The sequence below is a fragment of the Heterodontus francisci genome, chromosome 24, assembly GCF_036365525.1.
Source record: "Heterodontus francisci isolate sHetFra1 chromosome 24, sHetFra1.hap1, whole genome shotgun sequence".
Taxonomy (NCBI): Eukaryota; Metazoa; Chordata; class Chondrichthyes; order Heterodontiformes; family Heterodontidae; genus Heterodontus; species Heterodontus francisci.
The window spans coordinates 51537201-51565066 of NC_090394.1; the positions used below are offsets into that span (position 1 = coordinate 51537201).

The following is a 27866-nucleotide window of genomic DNA, read 5'->3' on the forward strand; positions in this document are numbered from 1 at the left end:
GGATGCTGGAAATCTGAAACAAAAACAAGAAATGCTGGAACCACTCAGCAGGTCTGGCAGCATCTGTGGAAAGAGAAGCAGAGTTAACGTTTCGGGTCAGTGACCCTTCTTCGGAACTTTTTCCTTCGGGATTTTTTTTATAATTGTTTTTAAATTGCCAGTCATAATTAAAGCTGGAAAGAGACTCAACACTTGTTAAAAGTTAATTTTCAGTGCCAGAGAGATTGTTGAGCAACAATTAAAACTTATCATGCTGTTACAAATTTACACAAGCCCCAACTTTTTCTGGCGAGTTTAATGGGTATCCATCCTGTAAGTATTGTAACTTCATGCCCTTCCATATGTTTTAACGCAAAGTCTCTCGGCAAGATACTAGTATAGCGAAGCTTCCAGAGGAGCAAGGCAACTCGAACAGCAACTTCCTGATTTCTGTGTTTAACTTCACATCTGCAGTCACTGGTATTTGCTGTACGATTTATATTTGATAACTGAGTGCTGATAGCCTCATCGGTATTTTTTCTGCAAAATTCAAGCTAACCTCATTAATAACTATGATAAAATAAAGTAGAATTGTAACAAAAATATTGCATTTTATCATTCCATGTTCTCTAATAATTTGCATAACCCAACACAATTCTAATATTATTTAAAATATATACTTTGGGGTAAATATTAGGACATATCTATTGAAGTTTACATTATTTTACAATCATCATGCTAATGCTGCTCCCTGCTGAAATGCAAGAAAAGAGCAGGTATCAGATCAATAATTCTTGTGAATTACTGACTTTCATTAGTCTTAAACAGCAGATAAATCAATGCGGAATCACAATAATATCAAATATGCAATTAATGAAGTTAGTTCCCAACATTACAAGCTAGTGTGTTTGCTCATAAACAAACCTTCACAAGTCATTTATTGGATTGCATGTTAGACACTGGCATAGAAACAAAATAAAAATTAGCATGGTTTCTATTTCTACGTGTCCCACTGTTGCATATTACTGCAGAATCTACTTTAGATGGGAAAGTGAACTACAAACACCTCAAGCTCACCAATAAGCATATAAAGTGGATATGCATAAAACATTTACTGTGGGAGAATTCCAGAGAATTACACAGGTTAAAAAAAAAATCATCCAAATGTAGATATTTCAATGTTGAATGGGACAAATAGGGACAAGACAATGCACTCAGATGCTGACTTTATTTAAAATACTGCCAAACATTGCCTATAATGTACTGTGGACTGAATACAGCAGTAATGATCTGATAGTCCAACTGGGAAAAAAAAAAAATCAGCTTTGTAATGAATACAAAAGTTATGCAAAATAGCATAGAAAACATGGAGGTTGAAAGTAAAATTAAGAGAGACTTCTCAACTGAAGAATAATGGTGAAGCACATAAAATTAAATATTTTTCATTGCTAAAATCAGGCTCATTTCCTGATTTTAAATTGTTATGTAAATATTTCCAATTTAACATCCTTTCAAATGGTACAAAATGGCAAGTTCCTCAATGCTGTCAGTATTATTTTAAATACATATGCACTATACTTATGAAAAATAACAAAACTATGGCTTGCCTCTAGCCCCATTAGCTGCCTCAGATATCTCAGAACTCCTGTGATCCAAGAAAATCTTTGAACAAAAGGTTAATTATAAACAGTTTTGAAAGGTGCAACCTATGGCCTCATCATTTAAGTCAACTTCCTTTCATCAATCATTATTTATTCTGTTCAATTACTATTGCTGGTATTTACCAACTATTGTAGGAAAACAGAGATGTCTAATGTGTTTACTTTCTTCCTCTGTCCTACTGGGAACCAATTCTTAATACATGAAAATTCTTAGTTACCTCCTCGAGGTCATCTAACTCTTCTAAACGAGTCCTCACTTTTTCAGAAACAGCAGATCCAGGACTTGTGGCTTTCCCTATAACAAGTAACAAAGAATTGATGTATAAAACCAAGTTCTGAGATTTTTGAATGAAGGTTGAAAAATTAAACATTTCACAGCCAAGTAAACTTATTTGTTCCACTTACCTTTTTCAGATCCCATAAACAAATTCTGTAAAATCAAGAAACAGATAATGGAAAAATCAGAATTTATGCAAAAATATATGACAGAATGCTATTCTACTGTAGAAAACAAAACACAATACTCAATTCTGGCAGTGTTTTGGCTGTGCGATCTCAAGCATTATAAAGTTAACGCATTTTGTAGAAATAATGAAACTCCACAGTGATATTTATGAATATTGCACAAATTACTACATTTATTGCCAAGTTATCTCCATATATCACCTATCTTAAATCAAGCTGGGAAAACAAAAATCAATGCACTGTACATAGAAACTATGCCACTCAGAACCAGATTACTGCATGGTACAAGTACCATAATAGAAAAGTAATGAGGCACAATGGGAAGCACAGCGCAAATGGGCTCAATAAATTATCAAAATTAAATCGGTTTACAAATAAATGTACAAGACATATATAATGAAAACAAACTACTAAAACTACACGGAAATGTAACATATTCCATCTATCTCAAAGTAATCTGGGTTACTTCCATGACCCGTTAGTGTTGTGCGTATACATCTGGATTACGATACAAGAAACTGTCAGATCATAAAATCTGAAAGCTATGGTTACTCCATGGAGATATACCTTTCAGAACACAGAAGACCTCGGCATTTTAACAGTAAAATTATGTAATTAAATCCTTGAAATATTATACACATTATCAAGCTTGCTTAAAAAGAGCCATGTTAAAGGTAATTGAATTGTTTCACTGTTATTTAACTGTAATTTCTCATTAGACTTTGAGGCAAGAAATTAGAATACAGACAAAGCTTTAAATGTTGTTACATAATATAGAAGATTGTCTAAAAGTTTCTTACTATGGATAGCTTTTCTGTAGTTGTGTATCGTGCAAGTATGTAACTGCGTTTTCCAGACCACGGTTCAAAGTCAGTCCCTACTGCTGTATCCTCTTCTCTGTCACGCTGCTTTTTACCAGGATCCTGTGTAATTTAATGCAAATGATGAGTATCAAAGCAAGTTTAAAAACAAGCTGTGTCATTTACAATGTCTGCAAAATATAATCCTGTGCTGAACAAATTGAGCTTTGACGAAAGCAGGTCTTAATTTAAATGCTATAGTTGCAAACCTACACAACTATCCCTCTTACAGAGAACACATTTATCTAACATTAGAATACAGGTTGTATTAAAAGAAAGCTCAAGATTAGTTGGAAATCAGTGCAAAGTCCATTACAGATGTGTTTAATTTATCTTAAGCTGCATGGCTGAGCCTTCTTTAATTCTACATAATTCCCAAAAGTTTGAAAATCAAGCTGCTATTAAATTGCAGAAACAAAAGTAAAACTTTAAATGTATCTATTTACCTCTGAACTCAAAAGTAACACTCACATAAACACACATCAAGAACCTTTCCCATGACAGAATAGTAATTTTTTAAAAAATCACAAAATGCAACATTATATATATTTCAAGCATTTTCTCAAACTTACTCTTGGTGCCCCGAGACCTTTTTCCTATGCTAAAGCCACTATATAATATAAAGGCAAGATGTTATGGGCAATTCTGGGAAAGCTGCATTTATTGTCCATCTCTAGTGGTTCTTGGAATATGGTAGTGGGTCTTTTTGAATTTTCTTGATAGTATAATGTTTAAAATTCATTCTCAGACAGAAGATCCACAAAAGGATTTGTTAGCATTGCCAATTCCACGGACAAACTCAGAAATCCACTTTTCAGTTTGAGGTTCGGAAGCATCAGCTCGCACAGATACTGATTATTGCGAACTGTGTAACTGAATGAACACCAAAAATATCGCAAGTTGGTTCATTGGTTCTACCCTCAATCCCTGGTTTAGCGGACATTCACTTTCGATTGTAGCTTGCTAACTGTCTGCCTGACCAATCAAATTTGTGAAGTACAGACCCAAAGATGAAGAGCCCAGTCAATGAGAGCAGAAACAGCAGCAGCAATCCCATCTAAAGTGACACTAACATTCCGCATTGCTAGCAACAAAATGGAAGCCATGAAAAGGCCACCCACTCTAACACACAACTGCAGTCCACAGCTGCAAAGGGGAGGATTCAAAGGGGAAAAAATACATATTCGAAGTTTATTTTGGAATCTAGTTGGAATACCAAAACTGTAGCATTTAAAATTCACTAAGAACATTCACACATTTATAATTTGGGTGACAATTTTGCTCAACTTATCTAAAATCAAAAATATAATGGCATAGTCATAATTTTTAAAAATACCATATTGACATTGCTTTTTCCTGTTGACATAGATGCAGATGTCAAAGGATCTGCTGTTGCAGCAAACTGCGACAAAGGGTCACTGCCATCCAGCATGCTGCTCAAAGGGTCCAACATTGAACTTGAGGAGGACGAAGAGGTCGATGAGGTACTTCCTTTACGGACAATTTTCTTAGTCTTTGACTCAGTGACCTACAAAGGATTACCAAATAAACAATTACTTTTCTGTATTGACTCTCAACAGGTCTTTGCAAGCTCCTATACCAGTACGAAAAAATTTGGCTATTTGCATGTTCATGAAGTACACAAAAAAGTCGTATCAAGATAGCCTGAACATATAATAAAAATTTTACTAATCATTTCATATGTAATGGAAAATGCTTTGCGTGTGGATGCCATGCCTTAATAAGTATATTTAGAAATTTGTTGCATTTTTCCAAGATTAATTTTAAAAATTCAAGTAAAGCTTCTCGCTTTCAAAAAATTACTATGTAATACATGGTTGTCAATTTACAATTGCGCAACTGATTAGATCACTCTTTTCTTCAAAATATGCAATTTATATTGATTTTGTTCCCCACCTTTACCAAAGATTCCTTGCCCAAATAAGTGCAAATTTTGATTAAATATGCCAAAGTGAGGCAAGACTTTGCTGTCCAGCAAAAATTACATGTCCAAGAAGGAAAGATGCAACACTGATTAAATTATAAGGGGACATAAATTCAGTACCAGCAAATAAAGGGGGAGCTTAGAACAGATTGTTTTTCTCCCACCCAAAAACATTAGATTTTGGAAAGTATAAGTGGCCATTGATGCAGGTCACTTAAATAGTTAAGAGGGGATAAAATGTTTGAAAGAAAATATTAAAACTATGCAAGGAAAGAGGAGCATCAGCACAATCAGCTAGCGACTTTCTTTGATTCTATAAAGGCACAAAATCTTAAAACTCTAATTATGCTGTTTGCAATACCATACATAAAAATGACAGGGATGAATTCTCAAATTCATACTGATGTATATTAGTGGAAAAATCTATAGATAGCATGTAGCAAATAGTAAGTATAGGGAGCAGCCACCTGGTCCATCAAGTATGCACCGGTTCTTTCGAAGAGCAATTCAGTTAGTCCCACTCCCTTGCTCTTTGCCCATATCCCTGCAATCTGTTTCACCTTTAAGTACTTACCCAATTTCCTTTTGAAAGCTATAAGGGCAGTAGTTACAGATTCACTATCAGGCAGTGCATTTCAAATCCTAACCAAAAAATTTTCTTTGTATTTCCTCAGGTTCAATCGTCTTAAAATCTGTGCCCTCTGGTTATCCTTCAGCCATTGAAACAGTTTCTCTTTATTTACTCCATCTAAACATACGAATTAGGAGAAGTAGGTCATTCGGCTCCTCTAGCCTGCTCCTCCATTCAATAAGATCATGACTGGTCTGTGTCTCTCAAATTCCACACACCCATCTAGCCCCGATAACTTTTGATTCCCTTGTCGAACAAGAATCTATCTACCCCACCCCACCACTTTCTGAGGCAGAGTTCCAAAGTCTCACAACCTTGAGAGAAAAAATTTCTCATCTCTGTCCTTAATGGGCAACCCCTAATTTTAAAACAGCAGCCCCTAGTTCTGGACTCACCCACAAGAGGAAACATCCTTTCCACATCCGTTCAAGATCTTATATACTTCATTCAAGTTTCCCCTCGTTCTTCTAAACTCCAATTAAAACAAGCCCAGTCTGTCCAACCTTTCCTCATAAGGCAACATGCTCATTCCAGGTATCAATCTAGTAAACCTCCTCTGAACAACCTCCAACACATTTATATCCTTCCTTAAATAAGGAGACCAAAACTGCACACAGTATTCAAGATGTGGTCTCACCAATGCCTTGTATAACTAAAGCATAACATCCTTACTTTTATTTTCAATTCCTCTCATAATGAAGGATAGATAGCATACCATTAGCCTTCTTTATGACTTGCTGTACCGGCATACTAACGTTTTGAGACTCATGCACTAGAACACCTAGATCCCTCTGCATCTCGGAATTCTGCAATCATTCCCCATTTAAGTGATACTTTTCTTCTTTATTCTTCACATTTTCCCACATTATACGCCATCTACCAGATTTTTGCCCACTCACTCAATCTGTCTATAAATCGGTCTGCAACCTCCTTATGCCCTCCTCACAACATACTTTCCTACCTATCTTGGTGTCATCTGCAAATTTAGCTACCATCCCATCGCTCCTCTCATCTAAGTCATTGATATAAATTGTAAAATGTTGAGGCCCCAGCACAGACTCCACTCATCACATCCTGCCAATCAGAAAAAGAACCATTTATGCATACTCTCTGTTTTCTGCCAACCAGCCAATATTCTATCCATGCTAATATGTTACCCCTACACCATAAGCTCCTACTTACCCAATAACCTTTTGTCTGGCAACCTCTCAAATGCCTTCTGGAAATCTAAGTACAGTACGTCAACGGGCTCCCCTTTATTCACAGCACATGTTACTCCTTCAAAGAACTCCAATAAATTGATTAAACACAATTTCCCTTTCATAAAACCATGCTGACTATTCCCAATTACCTTGAGGTTTTCTAGGTACCCAGCTATAGCCTCCTTAATGATCGATTCTAACACCTTCCCCACGACAGACGTCAAGCTAACTGGCCTATAGTTATCTGTTTTCCGCCTTCCCCCACTTCTTGAATAGAGGGGTTATATTTGCTCCTTTCCAGTCTGATGGAACCTTTCCAGAGTATAGCAAATTTTGAAAAGTTAACACCAACGCATCTACCACCTCATTAGCCACCTCTTTTAAGACTCTAGGATGAAGTCCATCAGGATCCAGGGACTTGTCAGCCCTCAGTTCCATCAGTACAGCTTCCCTGATGAATGTAATTTCACCAAGTTCCTCTCTTCCTTCCACCTCCTGATTTACGGCTATTACTGGAATGTTATATGTATCCTCTATAGTGAAGACAGAAGCAAAATATTTGTTCATTTCATCCACCAATTCCTTATTATCTACTATTGACTCCCCATTCTCACACTCTAGAGGACCAACACTCACTTTTCTTACTCTTTTCCTTTTTAAATACCAGTAGAAACTCTTGCTATCTGTTTCTACATTTCTAGCTAGTTTCCTCTCATAATCCAATTTCTTTCTCCCGATTAATCTTTGTCATTCTCTGCTGTTCTTTATATTCTGACCAATCGGACCTGCCACTCATCTTTGCACAATTACTATGCTTTTTCCTTAAGTTTGATGTTTTGCTTAATCTTTAGTTAATCACAGATGGTGGGTCCTCCCCTTAGAATTTTTCTTTATAGCATTTGAGTATTCTGAAATGTCCACCTAAATGTCTGCCACAGCTGCTCTACTGATATATCTCCTAGCCTAGTAACCTAGTTCACTTCAGCTAGCTCAGCTGTCATGCCCGCATAGTTGCCCTTATTTAAGTTTAAAATACTAGTCTTAGACCCACTCTTCCCTCTTTCAAACTGGACGTGAAATTCAATCATATTGTGGTCGCTGCTACCTAGAGGTGCCTTTACTCTGAGGTCATTAATTAATCCTGTCACATTACACAATACCAAGTCTAATATAACTTGCTCTTTGGTTGGTTCCAGAACGTGCTGCTCCAAGAAACTCTCTCAAACATTCTATGAACTCCTCATCCAGGCTACTACTGCCAATCTGATTTTTCCAGTTTATATGTAGATTTAAATCACCCATGATCATTGCTGTCCCTTTATCACATGCACCCAATATTTCTTCTTGTATACTTCGTGCTACATTGTGATAAATGATAGTGGGACTGGTCTACAGCCCCCCTAACAACTTCTTTCCCCTACTATTCCTCATCTCCACCCAAACCGATTCTACATCCTTATCTTCTGAACCAGCGTCATCTCTAACTATTACACCAATGCTATCCTTGATTAACAGTGCTACCTCTCCACCTTTACTTAGCTTCCTATTCTTCTTGAATGTCATATACCCCTCAATATTCAGGACCCAATCCTTGTCACCCTTTAGCCACGTCTCAGTAATATATATTTACTTCAATGTGCGCTATCAGTTTGTTTACTTTGTTGTGAATGGTACATGTATTCAGATAGAGCCTTTAGTTTTGTCTTTTTGCTATCTTTGTAATATCTAGTCTTGACTGTTGGTGTGGTCTTAGGTTTTTTCCCCTCTGTACCTTCCTGCCATTCTCTGACCTTCATTTCCCACATTACTATTCGGCTCTCCTGCCTTGACTTTACCCTTGATTTGCTACATCTACCCAAGCTTGATCCCTCTCCCTCCTTGTTTAGTTTAAAGCTCTCTCTACTTCCCTAGTTATAAGTTAGAACACTGTTTCCAGCATAGTTCAGGTACAGCCCCCACTGTCCCCAGTACTGCTACCAGTGCCCCACGAACCAAAACCCACTTCTGCCACACCAGTCTTTGAGCCACATATTCATTTCACTAATTTTATGTGCCCTCTGCCAATTGGCACGTGGCTCAGGTAATAATCCAGAGATTATTATGCTTGAGGTTCTGCTTTTCAATTTAGTGCTGAGCTCCTCATACTAAGCATAACCGCTTTCCTAGTCCTACCTAACAAGTCATGGTTTTAAACACCTCTATCAAATTTTCTTTCAACCCCCTCTGCTCCAAGGACAACACCAGCTTCTCCAGTCCTCCATGTAAACTGTTATGCCTCTAGAACCATTTTAGTAAATCTCTTCTGCACCCATTCCAATGGTGTCATGTCCCTCCTAGATTGTAGTGCCCAAAATTGAACACAATACTCTAGCTGGGGCTAAAGTAGTATTTTATATAGGTTTACCATAACTTCCTGGCTTTTGTACTCTATGCTTCTACTTATAAAACCCAGGATCCCATGTGTTTTAATAACTGCTTTGCTAATCTGTCCTGCCACCCTCAAAAGATTTATGCACAAACAGCACCAGGTCTCTCTCTTCTTGCAGCCCCTTTAAAATTTAACCATTTAGCTTGCATTGTCTCTGCTCATTCGCCTTACCAAAATGTATCACCTCACTTTTCTGTGTTGAATTTCATCTGCCATGTGTATGCCTATTCCACCATCCTCCTCATGTCTTCTTGAAGTCTATTACTTTCTTCTTCAATGTTTACTATGTTTCCAAGTTTCCTGTCATCTGCAAATTTTAAAACTGTGCCCTGTACCCCTAAGTCCAGGTTATTAATGATAGCAAAAACAGCTGCTGTCCTAGTATTGAACCCTAGGGAATGCCACTGTATAGCTCTCTCCAGTCTGAAAAATAGCCACAACTCTCTCCTTTCTATCTCAGCCAATTTTGCATGCATGCTACTACTATCCCTTTTATTCCACGGGCTTCAACTTTGCTAACAAGCCTATTACCTTGTACTTTATCAAATGCCTTTTGAAAGTCCATATGAACATCAACTGTATTGCCCTTACCTCGCCTCTCTATTACGAGAAAAACTCAATCAGGTTAATCAAACACAATTTGTCCTTAACAAATCTGTGCTGGCTCTCCTTTAGTAGCCCATACCAGTCCAAGTGACTGTTAATTTTCTCCTAGATATGGTTTCTAAAAGCTTTCCCACCATCAGCATCAAACTTACTAGGCTATAATTGCCAGGTTTCTCCTTCTGCCCATTTTTGAACAACGGTTTGCATTCTTCAGTCCTCTGGCATCACCCCGGTATTTGAAAAGGATTGCAAGATTATGGCTAGCACCTCCTTGGGGAGAGCAAACAAAACAAGGGAATACACAATAAACCGGAAGATATTAACAGGGTAGCAGAAGTGAGAGAACTAGGAGTGCATGCCAACAGGTCTCTGAAGGTGGGAGTGCAGGTAGATGAAGTGAAGACATATGGAATGCTTTCCTTTATTGGCGAGGTATAGACTACAAAAGAAAGGATGTCATGCTGGAACTGTATAAAATGCTCTTTCAGCCACAGTTGGAGTATTGCGTACAGTTCTGGTCATCACATTACAGGAAGGACATAATTGCTCTGGAGAGAGAGAGTACAGAGGAGATTTACAAGAATGTTGCCAGGGCTTGAAAGTTGCAGCTATGGGAAAAGATTGGATAATCTAGGGTTGTTTTCCTGAGAACAGAGGAGGCTGAGGGGTGACGTAATTGGAGGTGTACAAAATTATAAGGGTCCAAAATAGAGTAGACAGGAAGGACCCGTTTCCCCTAGCGGAGAGGTCAATTACCGGCAGCACAGATTTAAGGTGACTGGTAGAAGGATTAGAGGGGACATGAGTAAAAACTTTTTCACCCAGAGGGTAGTGGGTGTCTGGAATTCACTGCCCAGATCAGTGGTGGAGGCAGAAACCCTCAAATCATTTAAAAAGGTAATGGCCCTGCACCTGAAGTGCTGTAACCTGCAAGGCTACAGACCAGGTGCTGGAAGGTGAGATTAGATTGAGCGGCTAGTTCTTTCAGCCGGCGCAGACACAATGGGCTGAATGGCCTCTTTCTGTGCAGTGACCTTACTATGGTTCTGCAATTTATACCCTTACTTCCTTCAGCAATCTAGGATGCATTCCTTCCAGACCAGGCGACTTATCCACTTTAGTCAGTCTTTTGAGTACCTCCTCATCTCATCCAGTATTCCGACAACCTCTTCGATTACTGCAGCTTTGGCAAAGTCCTCTTCCTTGGTAAACATCGATGCAAAGTACTCATTTAGTACTTCACGGCTTCTGTTCTATCATTAGATCTCCATTTTGGTCCCTAATTGGCCCCACCACTCCTTTGCAAACCTTTTTTAACTGTTAATATGCCTATAGAAAACATTAGGATTCCCTTTTATGTTAGCCACCAATCTATTCTCATACTGTCTCTTTAACCCTCTTATTTTGGTTTTTATATTCAGCCTGATTCTTCCTTGTATTATTAAGCTAACATGTTATACGCCCGCCCCCCCCCTTTTTTTCTGCTTCATTCAATTCTCTAACTCCTTTGTCATCCAGAGAGCTTTGGCTTTAGTTCCCTGCCCTTTCTTCCTTGTGGGAATGTACTTAGATGCAGTATCACAAACAGATTTAACATTGACATGTGAATTTAATTTAACCACATTTTTTTAAACAATTAACAAATTCACTAATATTTATGGATTAATAAAATCATTTTGACAGTAGAAGGTAAAGGAACATACAGTTATAGGTTTTAGAGGATGGAAGTCTCCAAATTCCAGTGGTACAGCCTCGAGGCTGCATGCTTCCAATTCTGCTTTGTAATACCTGTCTCTGGAATACCTTCAAGTAAAACAAAAAAAAACAGATTTGTAGCTTTCACTAAGTGTTATCTTCAGCACAGGTACATTTTGCCACAACCATCCATCGGAGGGGGAGCTGATCCATATCACATCAGCCTAGTTAAAAAGATTTCCTGTCTCCTCACAGTCTTCAAACTAACTGGAAGCCCACTTGCTCAGGGTACAACTGCCTGAAAATTATGTTTGCCACTATCCAGATAAAAGTAAAGTATTTTAAGTACGTACAGTTAATATAGTATAATTGACAATATGTTCCTATAAAGGCCCTTTATAATTACCAAGAAAAAACACAACTTCTATATCTACAAAAATTCATTTATCCATCTAAAAGTACACAAAATTTAGCCTACTTATAAATAGCGAGAGTTTTCTAATTTCTAAATTGTTGTTCAGCTGAAAAATGCGACAGCATATAAATAATGCAGAAATAAAACGCTTAACACCCACAATCATGTACAGTCAAAGCAAATGACAGCAAGCTACAATAATCCATTATACAAACTGACTGGGAGATGTGCTCAATTCAGATCATGATGATTAACCTGAAAACTATTTCTTAGCATTTATGATCACCTCTACCCTAATCTGTGGCTTCATTAGGGAAAGATAAGATTGGATTTCAAATCAGACTGTTCACACTATTTTAAGCACTAATCACATTAGCCTGGATTTTGCTAACGTTAACCCAGGTTTACAGATATCCATCATGACAAAAAAGTCAAAGATATTTTACTCATGTACTCTCATTATATTAGCACAATATAAGAAAGGACAGAAATAGTGAAAGTTTGATCAGCAGCTAATCAAAAGACAGATCACAGAGGTCTACAGATAACTAGCACTTTGTAAAAAAAAAAACACTCCGGGACAGACAGAAAGGTGTTTAATTAAAAAAACCGACAGGAATAAAAGTTGAAGCAGAAATGAAATCTGTTGGAAATATAAAAGAAAAGCTGTTTAACATACACAATATCAAATAAAAACCTGAAAATTAGTAAGAGAGCAAAGCCCATGATACAAGAGAAATTAAAAAAAAGTTACCTTGCCTCCACTCATCAAGAAATCACTAATACAATGGATAAGAAAAGATGGCAGAGAGGTACCTAAAAAATGCAAGCTAGAAAGGCAAGACCCAAATTGAAAGACTGTAACGAGATTTTTAACTAACAATTGCATTAAACAGATAGTGCCTCTGATTCAGAGATGTTGTGTCCGGAGCTGGAATAAACACAACAGGACTAAAATCGCACAGAATAAAACTGTAGAACTGTAAAGATGTTATAATCCGATTTTACTACACAGAGAAAAAAAATCTATATTTGATATAATTATGAGGCACACAAATGGCTTACAGTGCACAAAGTTAATAATTGAGTGATATGAATAATTACCTAAATAAATATAGGGCCATAACTGTCAAAATAACAGCAAGGTTAATAGCTCTTGCCATTATTCATGTGCAAATGTCACAGCAACCACAGGCAAGGCTGAAGTTGAATGTGAAAATGCAAAAGTTGTCGTCTGAGATGTGCCACTCAGCCATTAACTCTGCAAAAACATCTCGCTGTCTAGCTCCCCATTCAAATGCATTGAGCAGCATGAAGTTGCTGTACTTACACAGTAGGTATAAACTTTCTGTGGCAAGTGTTATGACCTGGTGAGAAAGGGGTCTAGGGGTTCCTCTCAACCTTCACCTAGTCATACCGTAACAGGGTTTACTTTTTAAAACACTGTTTTTAGCTCCCCCTTGGTGAATCCTTGTTCACTGCTTTCCAATTATAAGGCAAATAAACCAGCACAGACAGATTTTCTTAGGTCTAAAGAAAGGTTGAAATTTATTAAACTTAAACTCTAATTCAGTTAACGTCTACGGATACACGACGAACCCACGCTAGCATACATACGCGATACACACATACAAATAAAGACAGAAAAGAGAAGAAAAATAAAGTGGAAAAGTTTGAGGCACTATCTGAAGAGTTTTTGTTACGACTCTTCGAGCTTACTGTAGAGTCCTTGATTGTAGGTAGTTCTTGCTTTTCATCGGGGCCCAGTATTCTTTTTAAACCTCATGAATAAAATTTTGTCAAATATATGGAATTAAGCTTCACACATAAACAGAGTGCTTAAATGGACTGAGATTCAGTACATTGGCTGTATTATGGTAGCAACTGGCCTCCAAGAGTAACTGCACGTGTGACAATGACCAGCAACAGTTATTGGCTCTATGTTACATTGTATAGTAAGCTAGACTTGTGGCAGACAGTCTTGCTTTCCAAGGTAATAGGTTTCATTGTAAGCCAGTAATGCAGCAGGTTACTGCATCATCGGTTACTCCACAGATAAAAATTCACATCCCAATTCCACATATAGCAAGTGTCCAATCTCAGCCAGGTAAAAGCACCAAGTTTGATAAAATAGGCATTAGCGAGACATGGTTGCAAGATGACCAAGGTTGGGAAATAAAATATTCCAGGCTACACAACATTTCAAAAAGACAGGCAGAATGAAAGGAGGAAGATAAACCCTAATAAAAGGATGACAAAGACAGTAGTAGGAAACAATCTTGGCTCAAAAGATCAGGAAGTAGAATCAATATGGGTGGAGATTAGGAGTTTATAGGCCCCTCCTAACAGTAGTTACACCATTGGACAGAGCACTAAAGAAATAATTGGAGCTTGTAACAAATGGCAATGTAATTATTGTAGGGGACTTCCATCTTTGTATCGAGGATACAAATCCAATTGGCCAAGGTAGTCTGGAAGATGAGATTGTAGAATACTTTCTCGACAGCTTCCTAGAACAATACGTTGTGGAACCAACTAGGGACAAAGCTATTTTAGATCTAGTGATGTGCAATGAGGCAGGGTTAATTAGTAAACTTATAGTAAAAAGCCCTCTGGATAAAAGTGATAATACAGCTGAAATCCATATTAAGTTTGAAAGCAACATACTCCAGTCCAAAACAAGAATCTTAAACAAAGCCAACTACATAGGTATGAGGGGACAGCTGGCTAAGGTTGATTCAATAAATAGATTAAAAACGCATGGCAGTAAGTAACCAGTGGGAAACATTTAATGAATTGATTCAAAATGTCCAACAAAAATACATTCCACTTAGAAACAAAAATTCAGCAAGATAGATCCATCTACAGCTTACTAGGGAAGTTAAGGATGTATAGTAGTAAGCCTGAGGAATGCAAGTTTTAGAAAAAAACAAAAAGCAACCAAAAAGTTGATAAAGAGGGGAAAAAATAAAATGGCAGTAAATTAGCCAGAAATGTAAAAACTCTTACAATCGTTTTTGTAAGTATATAAAAAGTAGAGTAGCTAAAACCAACTAAAAACAAAATACTGCGGATGCTGGAAATCAATTAAAAACAGGAAGTGCGGGAAATACTCAGCAGGTCTGGCAGTATTTGTGGAAAGCAGAGTTAGCATTTCAAGTTCAGTCCAAACATCATAGAGTCAGAGAGATACAGCACTGAAACAGGCCCTTCAGCCCACCGAGTCTGTGCCGACCAACGACCACCCATTTATACTAATCCTACATTTAATTCCCCATTTAATCCCATATTCCCTACCACATCCCCACCTTCCCTCAATTCACCTACCACCTACCTACACTAGGGGCAATTTACAGTGGCCAATTTACCTATCAACCTGCAAGTCTTTGGCTGTGGGAGGAAACCGGAGCACCTGGTGGAAACCCACGCGGACACAGGGAGAACTTGCAAACTCCGCACAGACAGTACCCAAAACTGAACCTAGGTCGCTGGAGCTGTGAGGCTGCGGTGCTAACCATTGTGCCACTGTGCCGCCCCAAAGTCCGTGACCTTTCATCAGAACTAGCAAAGGTTAGAAATATAATAGGTTTTAAGCTAGTGAAGGGGTGGGGGGAAATAGAACAAAAGGGAAGGTGTGTGATACAGCAGAGGGCAGGAGAGATTAAACGACAAAGATGTCATGGGACAAAGGCAAAGTGAGTGCTTATGGTTGTGATGAAAGACAAAGCATTAGTCCAGACACAGCGTTAATGGCAGAATAACGAACAGCTCTGTCCAAAAGCGCAAACATGAAAAATCAAGTTTAAAGCAGGCATGTGGTTACAAAATAAGGCCAGTCATGCTCTGAAATTGTTTAACTAAAGTAAATGTTGGTTCCTTAGAGGCAGACAGGATAAATCATGGGGAATCAGGAAATAGCAGGGACCTGAACAAATATTTTGTGTCTGTCATCACAGTAGAAGACACAAATTACATATCAGAAATAGAGGGTAACCAAGGAGCTAATATGAGTAAGGAACTTAAAAGTAATTTGCAGCAGAGAGAAAGTATTAGAGAAACCTAAGGGACTAAAAACCAACAAGGACCTGAGGGCCTACATCCTAGGGTTCTAAAAAAATAGCTGCAGAGCTAGTGGGTTGCACTGGTTATAATCAAGTTGCCCTAGATTCTAAACGGTCCCAGCAGATTACAAGTTAGCAAATGTAACACCACTATTCAAGAAAGGAGGGAGAGAGAAAACAGGGAACTACAGGCCAGTTAGCTTGACATCAGTTGTCAGGAAATGCTGGCATCTATTATTAAGGAAGTCTTGACTATACACTTAGAAAATCATAGTATAATCAAACTAAAGGAAAACAGTGTTTGACAAATTTAGACGAGAAATGCAATGATGAAAATACAGAACCAAACTGAAGAGTTATAAATAACTGGAACAACTTTAAAGAGACTGGTACATATGCTATCAACAAAATGGAGGACAAGGCATATGACCCTCAACATCTCTTGCACTTAAATCGACACCCGTGTCTACTAAGACTGAAAACCAATTAAGCCCCATCTGCAAAGCGACAGATAATCACACCTGGATGTGAGATATACTCAAACACAATGAGACAACACCTTTCTCAGAGTTCTCATCTCTGCATAACCTCCGTTATAATGGAGTGTGAGCCACCCTCATCTCCTCAGAATGGGACTATCATCAAGGCCAGTATACAGCCCAGCGAGACTGAAACCTGAAGTCACATGGGTGAAGCCAACTCTTGTAAGATTCACCTTAAAAAGATAATCGTTTTGAGGAACAAAGGGAGGGATCACAAGAACATTACAGAAACAGTCCAGCCAGTGGCTGTGGCAAGAACAATGAATATTGTTCAATATATAGTTAATCTTCTGTTTTAAACCTACAAGAAAACCTGTCACTGTCTGTTTATTTGGCAAGTAAAACACTCAGGGGCTAACTCATCATTTTAACAAAACACGATTGTGATCAGTTGGAGGTGATCAGTGGGAACCACCCACACACCTTAACACCTGTCTGTAATAGAGCACATGGAGTTGGGAGTAATATATTAGCATGGATGAGAGGTTATTTACTTTGGTAGTAAGAATAGAAAAGCAGAATATTTTTTAAAAGGTGTGAAACTTTTGAATGTTGATGTTCAGACTTAGGTGTACTTGTACCATGATCACAAAGTTAGCATGTAGATACAGCAATCAGGAAGGCAAATGGCATGTTCGCCTTTATTGCAAGGAGATTGGAGTACAATAAGGAAGTCTTGCTACCAGTGCACAGGGCTTTGGTGAGACCAAACCTGGAGTATTATGGGCAGTTTTGGCCTCCATATCTAAAGGATGGATACACTTGCCTTGGAAGCAGTATAGCGAAGATTCACTAATTTAGTTCCTGGGATGAGAGGGTAGTCCTATGATGAGAGGCTGAGTAAAAGAGGCTTACACTATCTGGAGGGTAGACACAGAGGTTGCTTCCCCTGGTTGAGAAATCTGGAACACAGGGACACAGCCTCAGGATAAGGGATTGATTATTTAGGACTGAGGAGGGGAAATTTCTTCACTCGGAGGGTTGTGAAATTTTGTAATTCTCTATTGAGGGTGCGCCACTGTTGAGTATATTCAAGGCTGATATAGATACATTTTTGATTGCTCAGTGAATCAAGGGATATAGGGAACAGGTGAGAAAGTGGAGTTGAGGCAGATCAGCGATGTTCGTAATAATGGCAGAGCAGGTTTGAGGAGCCTTATGGTCTACTCCAATTTCATATATTAAATTGTGGTTAGGAAAGCCAGGGTACTAATCACCTCTAGGTCCCATCATGCATGTTATGTGCTGATAGTTAGACAGTAAGAGAGACTTGCAAACAAGTTGACTACAAACTTTAAAAACAGGCTGCACACACAATACATTAATCATCATCCGAAGCCAGAAAAGTTAGAGACCCTAAATCTGTACTGAAAAGGCAAGTGACTTCTTTTCTTGAACCAGCAAAACAAAGGAACAGGATCAAATGTCATAAACATTCATGTAAATATTAGTATTCTGTGATTCTATTTCAGCCTTGAGATAAAGGCCAACATTCTGTTAGCCTTTAAAATTGTTTCTCATACCTGTGCATTAGTTTTGAGTGATTTATCTACTTGGACGCTTAAATCTCTCTACCCCCCACAGTTCCTAGCTTATCATTCAGAAAATACTGATCTCAAAGGCTCCTTCCTCTTTGAACTCATTATTTGGTTCTACTACAAGGTTGTGGAATTTGATAGGCTCTATCACCTCCAATATATTGTGCGGCTTTATTGTGTTTTCTGCAAATACATTCTGAATTGATTGTTCTAAATCACTGATTCTGTAGCATTTACTGTCTGCTTCTTTAGTAAATTGGTTTCTCATCCGCCTCTAAAATTTGTATGCCACCTCTTTAGTACCTTTCAATTTATAAATATTTTTGACTAGTACTAGGTGCTGTTTCTAGTATCCCTTAACTGGTTTGTTTTCTATTCTTTCAGGTGACTGTAAGGCACATAAATAAGGTAATGGAATGTCTAAACACCATTCTGTTAATGATTATTCTTTTAAAAAACTTGAAATATTAAACTACAATGACTCATCTGGTTAACAATGGGCTCATGAACTATAATAACCACATCTGGAGTACTGCATGCAGTTCTGGTTGCCCTATTTCAAAAATGATATTCAGTTATTGGAATGCATAGAGAGAAGAGCTACATAGTACTTAGATTAATGTATGAGGAAAGAACGACTATCTAGGATTTTCCTCTAGAAAAAGAACTAGAGGAGCTACAATAGAAGTGTTTAAAATTATGAAAGGTTGGAAAAAATTGATTCCAATTGAGTTTTTCTGGTGTGTACAGAATTTAAGTACAAAGGGTGATATTCACAAATTAAAGACAGTGAAAATTTAGGAAAGGCAGGGGAAATACAAGGGAGCAGGCCTTCAATCAAGGGAATTACTTTAATTGACAGCACAACAGACCAAACTGACCATCTCTCGCTCTCCCTCACCACCCCCCCCCGAGACGGATTGTACAGTGCCCTCACAGTACCAGAGGGTCCCCTGCACTTTGAAAAGGACTGAATCAACGAACTTTAAACAGCTTAGCTAGAAAAAAAGTGAATTGGTATTCATACAGTTAGTAGGTTGAGTTATTATTTTTCAATAAGATAAAAAAGGAATCCGATCTATTCTCAATTTAAAAACTACATCCCTGTTCACCTGTATTTTATAAAATCATATAACAGTGCGGCAAGAAAGAGGCCATTTGGCCCATAGAAATAAATTAAGGAAAATAAAAACAAGAAATGCTGGAAGTACTCAGCAGGTCTGGCAGCATCTGTGGAGAGAAGCAGAGTTAACGTTTCAGGTCAGTGACCCTTCATCAGAACTGACAAATATTAGAAATGTAAAAGATTTAAGCAAGCAAAGCTGGGGTGGGGCACGATAACAAAAGAAACGGCGTTGATAGGACAAGGTCACAGAGAATAACTAACCAGAAGGTCATGGAGCAAAGGCAAACGGTAGGTTAATGGTGTGCTGAAAGACAAAGCGTTAGTGAATCGATTGCAAAGCACAAAGCACTCCAAGCACAAACATTAAAAAAAACCCAGAAACAGTGGGTAGACACAGTGGAAACAAACTAAACAAACTAAAAAATAACCAAATAAAAAAGAAAAAAATAACTAAACATAAAAAGGGGGGCCCGTAATGCTCTGAAATGATTGAACTCAATGTTCAGTCCGGCAGGCTGTAGCATGCCTAATCGGTAAATGAGGTGCTGTTCCTCAAAATTACGTTGATGTTCGCTGGAACACTGTAGCAATCCCAGGACAGAGATATGAGCATGAGAGCAGAGGGAGTGTTGAAATGGCCAACAACCGGAAGCTCGGGGTCATGCTTACAGACTGAGCGGAGGTGTTGCGCAAAGCGGTCACCCAATCTGTGTCTGACCTCCCCAATGTAGAGACCACCACATTGTGAGCAGCGAATACAGTACAATAAATTGAAAGTAGTACAAGTAAATCATTGCTTCACCTGAGTGTTTGGGGCCTTGGATAGATTAGATTAGAGATACAGCACTGAAACAGGCCCTTCGGCCCACCGAGTCTGTGCCGACCATCAACCACCCATTTATACTAATCCTACACTAATCCCATATTCCTACCAAACATCCCCACCTGTCCCTATATTTCCCTACCACCTACCTATACTAGTGACAATTTATAATGGCCAATTTTACCTACCAACCTGCAAGTCTTTTTTGGCGTGTGGGAGGAAACCGGAGCACCCGGAGAAAACCCACGCAGACACAGGGAGAACTTGCAAACTCCACACAGGCAGTACCCAGAATCGAACCCGGGTCCCTGGAGCTGTGAGGCTGCAGTGCTAACCACTGCGCCACTGTGGAAAGGAAGTAAATGGGCAGGTATTACACCTCCTGCGATTGCAGGGGAAAGTGTCATGGGAAGGGGACGAGGTGGTGGGGATAAAGGAGGAGTGGACGAGGGTGTCGCAGAGGGAACAATCCCTTCGGAATGCTGACAGGGGAAGATGAATAAATTAGGGGCTGGTTTGACATTCTGCCTCATAAAAGGGATTCCGCATAAAATAACAAATTTGTTCACAATCTCAGACATCCCAAGACTCTTCACAGCTGAGGAAGTACTTTTGAAATGTAGTAATTGTTGTAAATGTAGGAAACGCCACAACCAGTTTGCACAGAGCAGGCCTCATATACAACAATGAAATAAAATGACCAGATCATCTGTGCCAATGCACAGAAACACCCTGCCCCTGCTGTTCTTCTAAAGGTGCTGCAGGATCTTATACATCCACCATACTCAGTTTTACGTCTCATTTGAAAGATAGCATCTCCAACAGTACTATACTAGTCTCTGGAGTGGAGCTTGAACCCACAACCTTTTGACTCTGAGGCAAGAATGCTACCACTAAGCCAAGTTTGACACCAAAAAGTTGCTGGTATATAACAACTTGCAGTCATATTGTACTTTTAACCTCGTAAACATCCATGAGAAGTTAAGAAAATTTGACACCGAGCTACATAGTGACATTATATGGACAGATGACCAAAAGCTTGGACAAAGAGGTAGGTTTTACAGAGTGTTTTAAAAGGCAAAAGAAGCAGTGAGACAGAGAGAGCACAAAGGTTCTTTATTAAGATGCTCAGCCTATGTTACTGTTTAATTTGATGGTGAGCAGTAAAACAAAATGCACTCCAGATCATTGGCCCTCTTACAAGAGCAACTAGTAATGTTGAACCCAAGTATAAAATCCCAAAATTGTGACACCCATCATTGGAAGGATGTCAACAAAACCCTGTTAAAATCAAGCCAATAAACACCAGCTAAGCATTATTTTCTTTTCCTTCTATTTAATTAGATTTTTTTTTTAAATTCTTTTAAACTATGTACACTGATATTATTGGAGCCCTGGCTTTGGGAAGTTATCAAGTGACCTGCATGGCACTGAACACCTGGAACTTAACATACACCCAATGTCTATACCTACACCATTGTGAACTAAACTCCTCCAATATGGAAAATTAACCTTGGAATTCAGAGAATGGTTATAAACTTCTCATTTTTATATCATAATCTGAACCCCTGAATGAAATTAATCCATTACATGGTCTAATTTATAATTTTGTGAAGACAATTAGCAACAGACCTTTTGCAACTGTGTTGAAAATTCAAGGTTGACGTCCCAAAATCAAAGCACAGAAATATTTACACTTATCAACACTAAGGGAGGTACCATAAATTGCAACACTTGAAAATTAACTATATTTAAATTTTACTTTCTGACAACATTGAAGGCGCTATTTTGCCTTTTCCCTTTTTAGAAATGCATTTTAAAATTTTATTTTAAGCATCGCTTGCCCGTTTCAATTGGAACAAGTCAAAACAAAAAGAAAATCGACTTAAGAATCTTCCATTGAAAACGCATTAAGATGATGGTTTGATATAACCAGGCAGAGGTTTATCTAATCGCTCAGTTTGCAGTGCTTTCATTGATTTTGAGCTTTCTATGGAGCACAGTTTGGCGGAGGGATGAGAGAGGCAGAGAATTTTACAAATGCGTTATTGTTTAGAATAATAAGTCAACCCGTTAAAAAGTTTCAATCAGCTGTAAATGCTCCTTACCACTGCACGGAGGCCATCTTCCATGTCACGTGCCTCTTCACAACACCCACTTCTGAACTCTGGCACCGTGACGGTTGCCAGGGGCGCCATATTTGTGCGGGGCAGGAAGCGAAGCAATGCCCGCCCCGCACCTCTATGTCGGAGCATGCGTACAATGACGATGCTGACGCGAGAGCTGTCTGCACTAACAAGGTCAACCTTAAGGTGGCGCTGAAGAGCAAACTTATTGAAACAATGCTATCCCAGTATGGTTACAGAATTCCCTTTGTCAAAACTGCATTTTTTGTTATTTTAGTGGTTTTTTGATATTCGTATTTCTGTGATTGATTCTTTTGTGTGTCAGCTGTGGCTCCGTGGGAAGCAGTCTCGCCTCCAGTCAGAAGATTGTGACTCCAAGCCTCACTCCAGGACTTGAGTGCAAACATCTAGGCTGACACACCAGTGCAGAACTGAGGGAGTGCTGCATTCTCTGAGGTGCTGTCTTTCAGATGAGATGTTGAAGCAAAAGATCCATAGCACTATTTTGAAAAAGAGCAGGGGAGTTACCCCTGGTGTCTTAGCCAATATTTATTCCTCAATCAACATCATTAGAACAGTTTATCTGGTCATTAACATATTGCTGTAAATGGGAGTTTGCTGTTTGCACATTGGCTACCATGTTGCCTGTTTTACAACAGTGACTGCACCTCAGAAGTACTTCAGTGGTTGTAAAGAGCTTTGGGATATACTGTGAAAGGTGCTAGATAAATGTATGCCTGTCTTTCTTTTGGGTTCATAAGTTCCCATACATTATTTTGTTTTTGGTTTAAATTTGAATGAAGAGCAGAGTTTCAGAATGTGTTATCAAATGCAAAACATTATCCGGATTTGAGTCATATGTCAAGGGAAATTTATAAAAAGCCTACTTCCACCAAATCACCAAGTGCCATTGAGAGTAGATTGCAGGAGTTCTTGGTTCCATTGCTACTGTATGCTTGTTATTTAATTCAGTCGCAGAGAATAAAGCAAATTGCCACATTTGGATGTACATGGCCTACAGATGATTTTCAGGGACTTAATGTGCTTTTCACAATATTTCAGCATTTTTTGTGCTTTCAAGGATTTGTTTCAAAATGATTTTCAGAGTTGGCTGAGAGATTTTGAAGGAATGTTTTTGTTCATTTTATACCACAAAAGGATGCACTGGTTTATCCAGCCTGTCCCATATAGTTGTGATGCCTTATGCATCATGGTACAAGCCCTCATTATCCACTCAGAGCCATGAGAGAGAGGAAACCCCAGGTAAAAACCCAGGCCCGTTAGGGAATATCTAGCAAATGCTTCTCCAACCACTTTAAGCGATCAAAGTTGGTCTCGGAGATTACACTGACCCCAATTTATATTGCAGAAAACCTCTTGTACGGGGGTGACTTCTACCCAGATAGAAATGGATCCGATTCTTTTGAAGGAATACAGTGAATCAGCATTCACTGCAATGACAGGCAACTTGTTCCACAGGCCCACTACTCTCTGCTAAAAGAACTGCCTAACAGCCAACTTATTTCTGCCCTTGCTTAACTTATAAGTTGATCCCTGGTCTTCACTAACCTATTCAGTTGAAATAATTGGTCCACATAAACACAATCTAGATAAGCTTCAATCAAATCATCTATTCTAAAGTATACAGACCCCTACCAAAGAACAATTAACCCCAGATCGGACATTCATAAACTCAACAATGGTGCTGTGTAAATATTAAAATTGTAAATATAAAGTCCAGATCAACAATGCAAAATTTTGTGCAATGTTTATCCAATATGTAACTATCAGAAAAGGCAAGTGATTATGTTGGACGTTACATCGAATTTACAGCACAGAAACAGACCATTCAGCACAACAATATAATAAAAGCAAAATACTGCGGAGGCTGGAAATCTGAAATAAAAACAAGAAATGCTGGAACCACTCAGCTGGTCTGGCAGCATCTGTGGAAAGAGAAGCAGAGTTAACGTTTCGGGTCAGTGACCCTTCATCGGACCATTCAGCACAACATCTATGCTGTGTTTAAGCTTCTCCCTACCCGTACTTATATCCCTTCTGCATTTATCTAGCTTCCCCTTAAATGCACCTATGTTATTGGCTTCAACTACTCCACGTGGTAGCAAGTTCCACATTCTAACCATTCCCTGCGTAAAGAAGTTTCTTCTACAGCAGCGAGAGCGGCGGCAGCGAGAGCGGGAACAGGCGAGAGGAGCCGGGAGATAAAAGGAGCCGAAGCCAGAGACCAGAAGCAGCAGCGAGAGCGGGAACAGGCGAGAGGAGCCGGGAGATAAAAGGAGCCGAAGCCAGAGACCAGAAGCAGCAGCGAGAGCGCTCTGTTCTCTTCTGTTCTGTGGACCTGCTTGACCAGCAAAAATTGAAGTGTGACGTCACAGGAGAGCTGGTAAGTGATTGGTGGGTATTTCTTTCTTCCATTTGAGCAGCGGGAGCGGTGAGAGCACGAGCCAGGGGGCATCCGGGAAGGTAAGTTGAGCTATAGAGTACTTACCTCGTGATTCGGCGGACGCGGACACGGGGACTGCTGGGGAACTGAACTTATATATTCGGGCAGTGGCTAAACCCGAAACACTACACGTGTAGTATCTCCCACCCATCCTCCTCCTCTAACCAAAAAAAAGGACTCTTGTGTGGAGGGTTTGGTAAGGTAAGCTTTTCCTTTTATTTAAAATCTCTGTTGTCAATTTAGTGCAGGGGGGATGGAAGCTAGGGCAGTTGCATGCTCCTCTTGCAGGATGTGGGAGGTAAGAGTCACCACTTGTGTCCCTGCTGACTTCACCTGTGAGAAGTGCACCCAACTCCAGCTCCTCACAGACCGCGTTAGGGAACTGGAGCTGGAGCTGGATGAACTTCGGATCATTCAGGAGGCTGAGGGGGTGATAGCGAGCAGTTATAGGGAAGTAGTGACACCTAAGTTACAGGATAAAGGTAGCTGGGTGACCGTCAGGGGAGGGAAAGGGAATAGGCGCACAGTGCAGGGATCCCCAGTGGCCGTTCCCCTCAATAATAAGTATACCATTTTGGATATGGTTGGGGGTGGGGGGACCTACCAGGGGAAAGCCACAGTGACCTGGTCTCTGGCACTGAGCCTGGCTCTGTGGCTCGGAAGGGAAGAGGGGAGAATAGGAGAGCGATAGTGATAGGAGATTCAATGGTTAGAGGAACAGACAGGAGATTCTGTGGTTGCGAATGAGACTCCCGGATGGTATGTTGCCTCCCGGGTCCCAGGGTCAGGGATGTCTCGGATCGAGTCTACAGGATTCTTAAGGGGGAGGGGGAGCAGCCAGAAGTCGTGGTACACATCGGTACCAATGACATAGCTAGAAAAAGGGATGAGGACCTGAAAAGCGAATATAGGGAGTTAGGTTGGAAGCTAAAAGGCAGGACGAGCAGAGTAGTAATCTCAGGATTGATACCGGTGCCACGTGCTAGTGAGGCAAGAAACAGGGAGCGAGTGCAGCTGAACACGTGGCTACAGAACTGGTGTAGGAGGGAGGACTTCAGATATGTGGATCATTGCAATACCTTCTGGGGAAGGGTGGACCTGTATAAGAAGGACGGGTTGCATCTGAACTGGAGGGGCACCAATATCCTGGGCGGGAGGTTTGCTAGAGCTCTTCGGGAGGGTTTAAACTAGTTTGGCAGGGGGATGGGAACCGGAGCCACGGATCAGTGGATGGGGTAGCTGTTGAACAGGCAGACACCGAGTGCAGAGAGTCTGTGAGGAAGGTTAGACAGTTGACAGGGCAAAGTTGCAGCCAGTATGATGGGTTGAAGTGTGTCTATTTTAACGCAAGAAGTGTCAGGAATAAGGGTGATGAACTTAGAGCATGGATCAGTACTTGGAGCTACGATGTTGTGGCCATTACGGAGACTTGGATATCACAGGGGCAGGAATGGATGTTGGATATTCGGGGGTTTAGATGTTTCAAAAGGAATAGGTAGGGAGGTAAAAGAGGTGGGGGAGTGGCATTGCTAATCAGGGATAGTATCACAGCTGCAGAAAGGGAGGTCATCGAGGAGGGTTTGTCTACTGAGTCAGTATGGGTGGAAGTCAGAAACAGGAAAGGAGCAGTCACTTTATTGGGAGTTTTCTATAGACCCCCCAATAGCAACAGAGACATGGAGGAACAGATTGGGAGGCAGATTTTGGAAAGGTGCAGAAGTAACAGGGTTGTTGTCATGGGTGACTTCAACTTCCCTAATATTGATTGGAACCTCCTTAGTGCAAATAGTTTGGATGGAGCAGATTTTGTCAGGTGTGTCCAGGAAGGTTTCCTGACTCAATATGTAGATAGGCCGACTATAGGGGAAACTATGTTGGATTTGGTGCTTGGCAACGAACCAGGCCAGGTGGCAGATCTCTCGGTGGGAGAGCATTTTGGTGATAGTGATCACAACTCCCTGACCTTTACTATAGTCATGGAGAGGGATAGGAGCAGACGGGATGGGAAAATATTTAATTGGGGGAGGGGAAATTACAATGCTATTAGGCAGGAACTGGGGAGCTTAAATTGGGAACAGATGTTCTCAGGGAAATGCACGACAGAAATGTGGAGGTTGTTTAGGGAGCACTTGCTGCGACTGCTGGATAGGTTTGTCCCGATGAGGCAAGGAAAGGATGGTAGGGTGAAGGAACCTTGGATGACAAGAGATATGGAACAGCTAGTCAAGAGGAAGAAGGAAGCTTACTTAAGGTTGAGGAAGCAAGGATCAGACAGGGCTCTAGAGGGTTACAAGGTAGCCAGGAAGGAACTGAAGAATGGACTTAGGAGAGCTAGAAGGGGACATGAAAAAGTCTTGGTGGGTAGGATTAAGGAAAATCCCAAGGCGTTCTACACATGTGAAGAACAAGAGGATGGCCAGAGTGAGGGTAGGGCCGATCAGGGGTAGTGGAGGGAACTTGTGCCTGGAGTCGGAGGAGGTAGGGGAGGTCCTTAATGAATACTTTGCTTCAGTATTCACGAGTGAGAGGGACCTGGTCGTTTGTGAGGACAGCGTGAAACAGGCTGATATGCTCGAACAGGTTGATGTTAAGAAGGAGGATGTGCTGGAAATTTTGAAAGACATGAGGATAGATAAGTCCCCGGGGCCAGACGGGATATACCCAAGGATATTACGGGAAGCGAGGGAAGAGATTGCCGCGCCTTTGGCGATTATCTTTGCGTCCTCACTGTCCACTGGAGTAGTACCAGATGATTGGTGGGTGGCAAATGTTATTCCCTTGTTCAAGAAAGGGAATAGGGATAACCTTGGGAATTACAGACCAGTCAGTCTTACGTCGGTGGTGGGCAAATTATTGGAGAGGATTCTGAGAGACAGGATTTATGATTATTTGGAAAAGCATAGTTTGATTAGAGATAGTCAGCATGGCTTTGTGAGGGGCAGGTCATGCCTCACAAGCCTTATTGAATTATTTGAGGATGTGACAAAACACATTGATGAAGGAAGAGCAGTGGATGTGGTGTATATGGATTTTAGCAAGGCGTTTGATAAGGTTCCCCATGGTAGGCTCATTCAGAAAGTAAGGAGTCATGGGATACAGGGAAATTTGGCTGTCTGGATACAGAATTGGCTGGCCCATAGAAGACAGAGGGTGGTAGTAGATGGAAAGTGTTGTAGGGTATTCCCAAGCGCAGAGGCACCTGCAGTAAATATACTGTTTAAATGTTATTTGAGTAACCAGTAACGTATAATCTTAGTGAACAATGAAGAGGTTGCAACGCATCATGGGGCTTAACCAAC

General features: G+C 40.0%; 1 protein-coding gene across 1 annotated transcript in view; it reads right to left on the bottom strand.

The window, feature by feature from the left end:
- vps35l (VPS35 endosomal protein sorting factor like) overlaps nucleotides 1-22121 on the bottom strand; it is a 135054-nt gene extending 112933 nt beyond the window's left edge. The window contains exons 1-6 of the mRNA XM_068056171.1: nucleotides 22086-22121; nucleotides 11481-11580; nucleotides 4302-4493; nucleotides 2906-3028; nucleotides 2046-2070; nucleotides 1859-1935 (exon numbers count right to left, since the gene is read on the bottom strand). Coding sequence (XP_067912272.1) covers nucleotides 1859-1935; nucleotides 2046-2070; nucleotides 2906-3028; nucleotides 4302-4493; nucleotides 11481-11580; nucleotides 22086-22102 — 534 coding nt within the window. The 5' untranslated portion in view covers nucleotides 22103-22121. The remainder of the gene's footprint in view (nucleotides 1-1858; nucleotides 1936-2045; nucleotides 2071-2905; nucleotides 3029-4301; nucleotides 4494-11480; nucleotides 11581-22085) is intronic.
- Between the last annotated feature and the right edge of the window lie 5745 nt (nucleotides 22122-27866).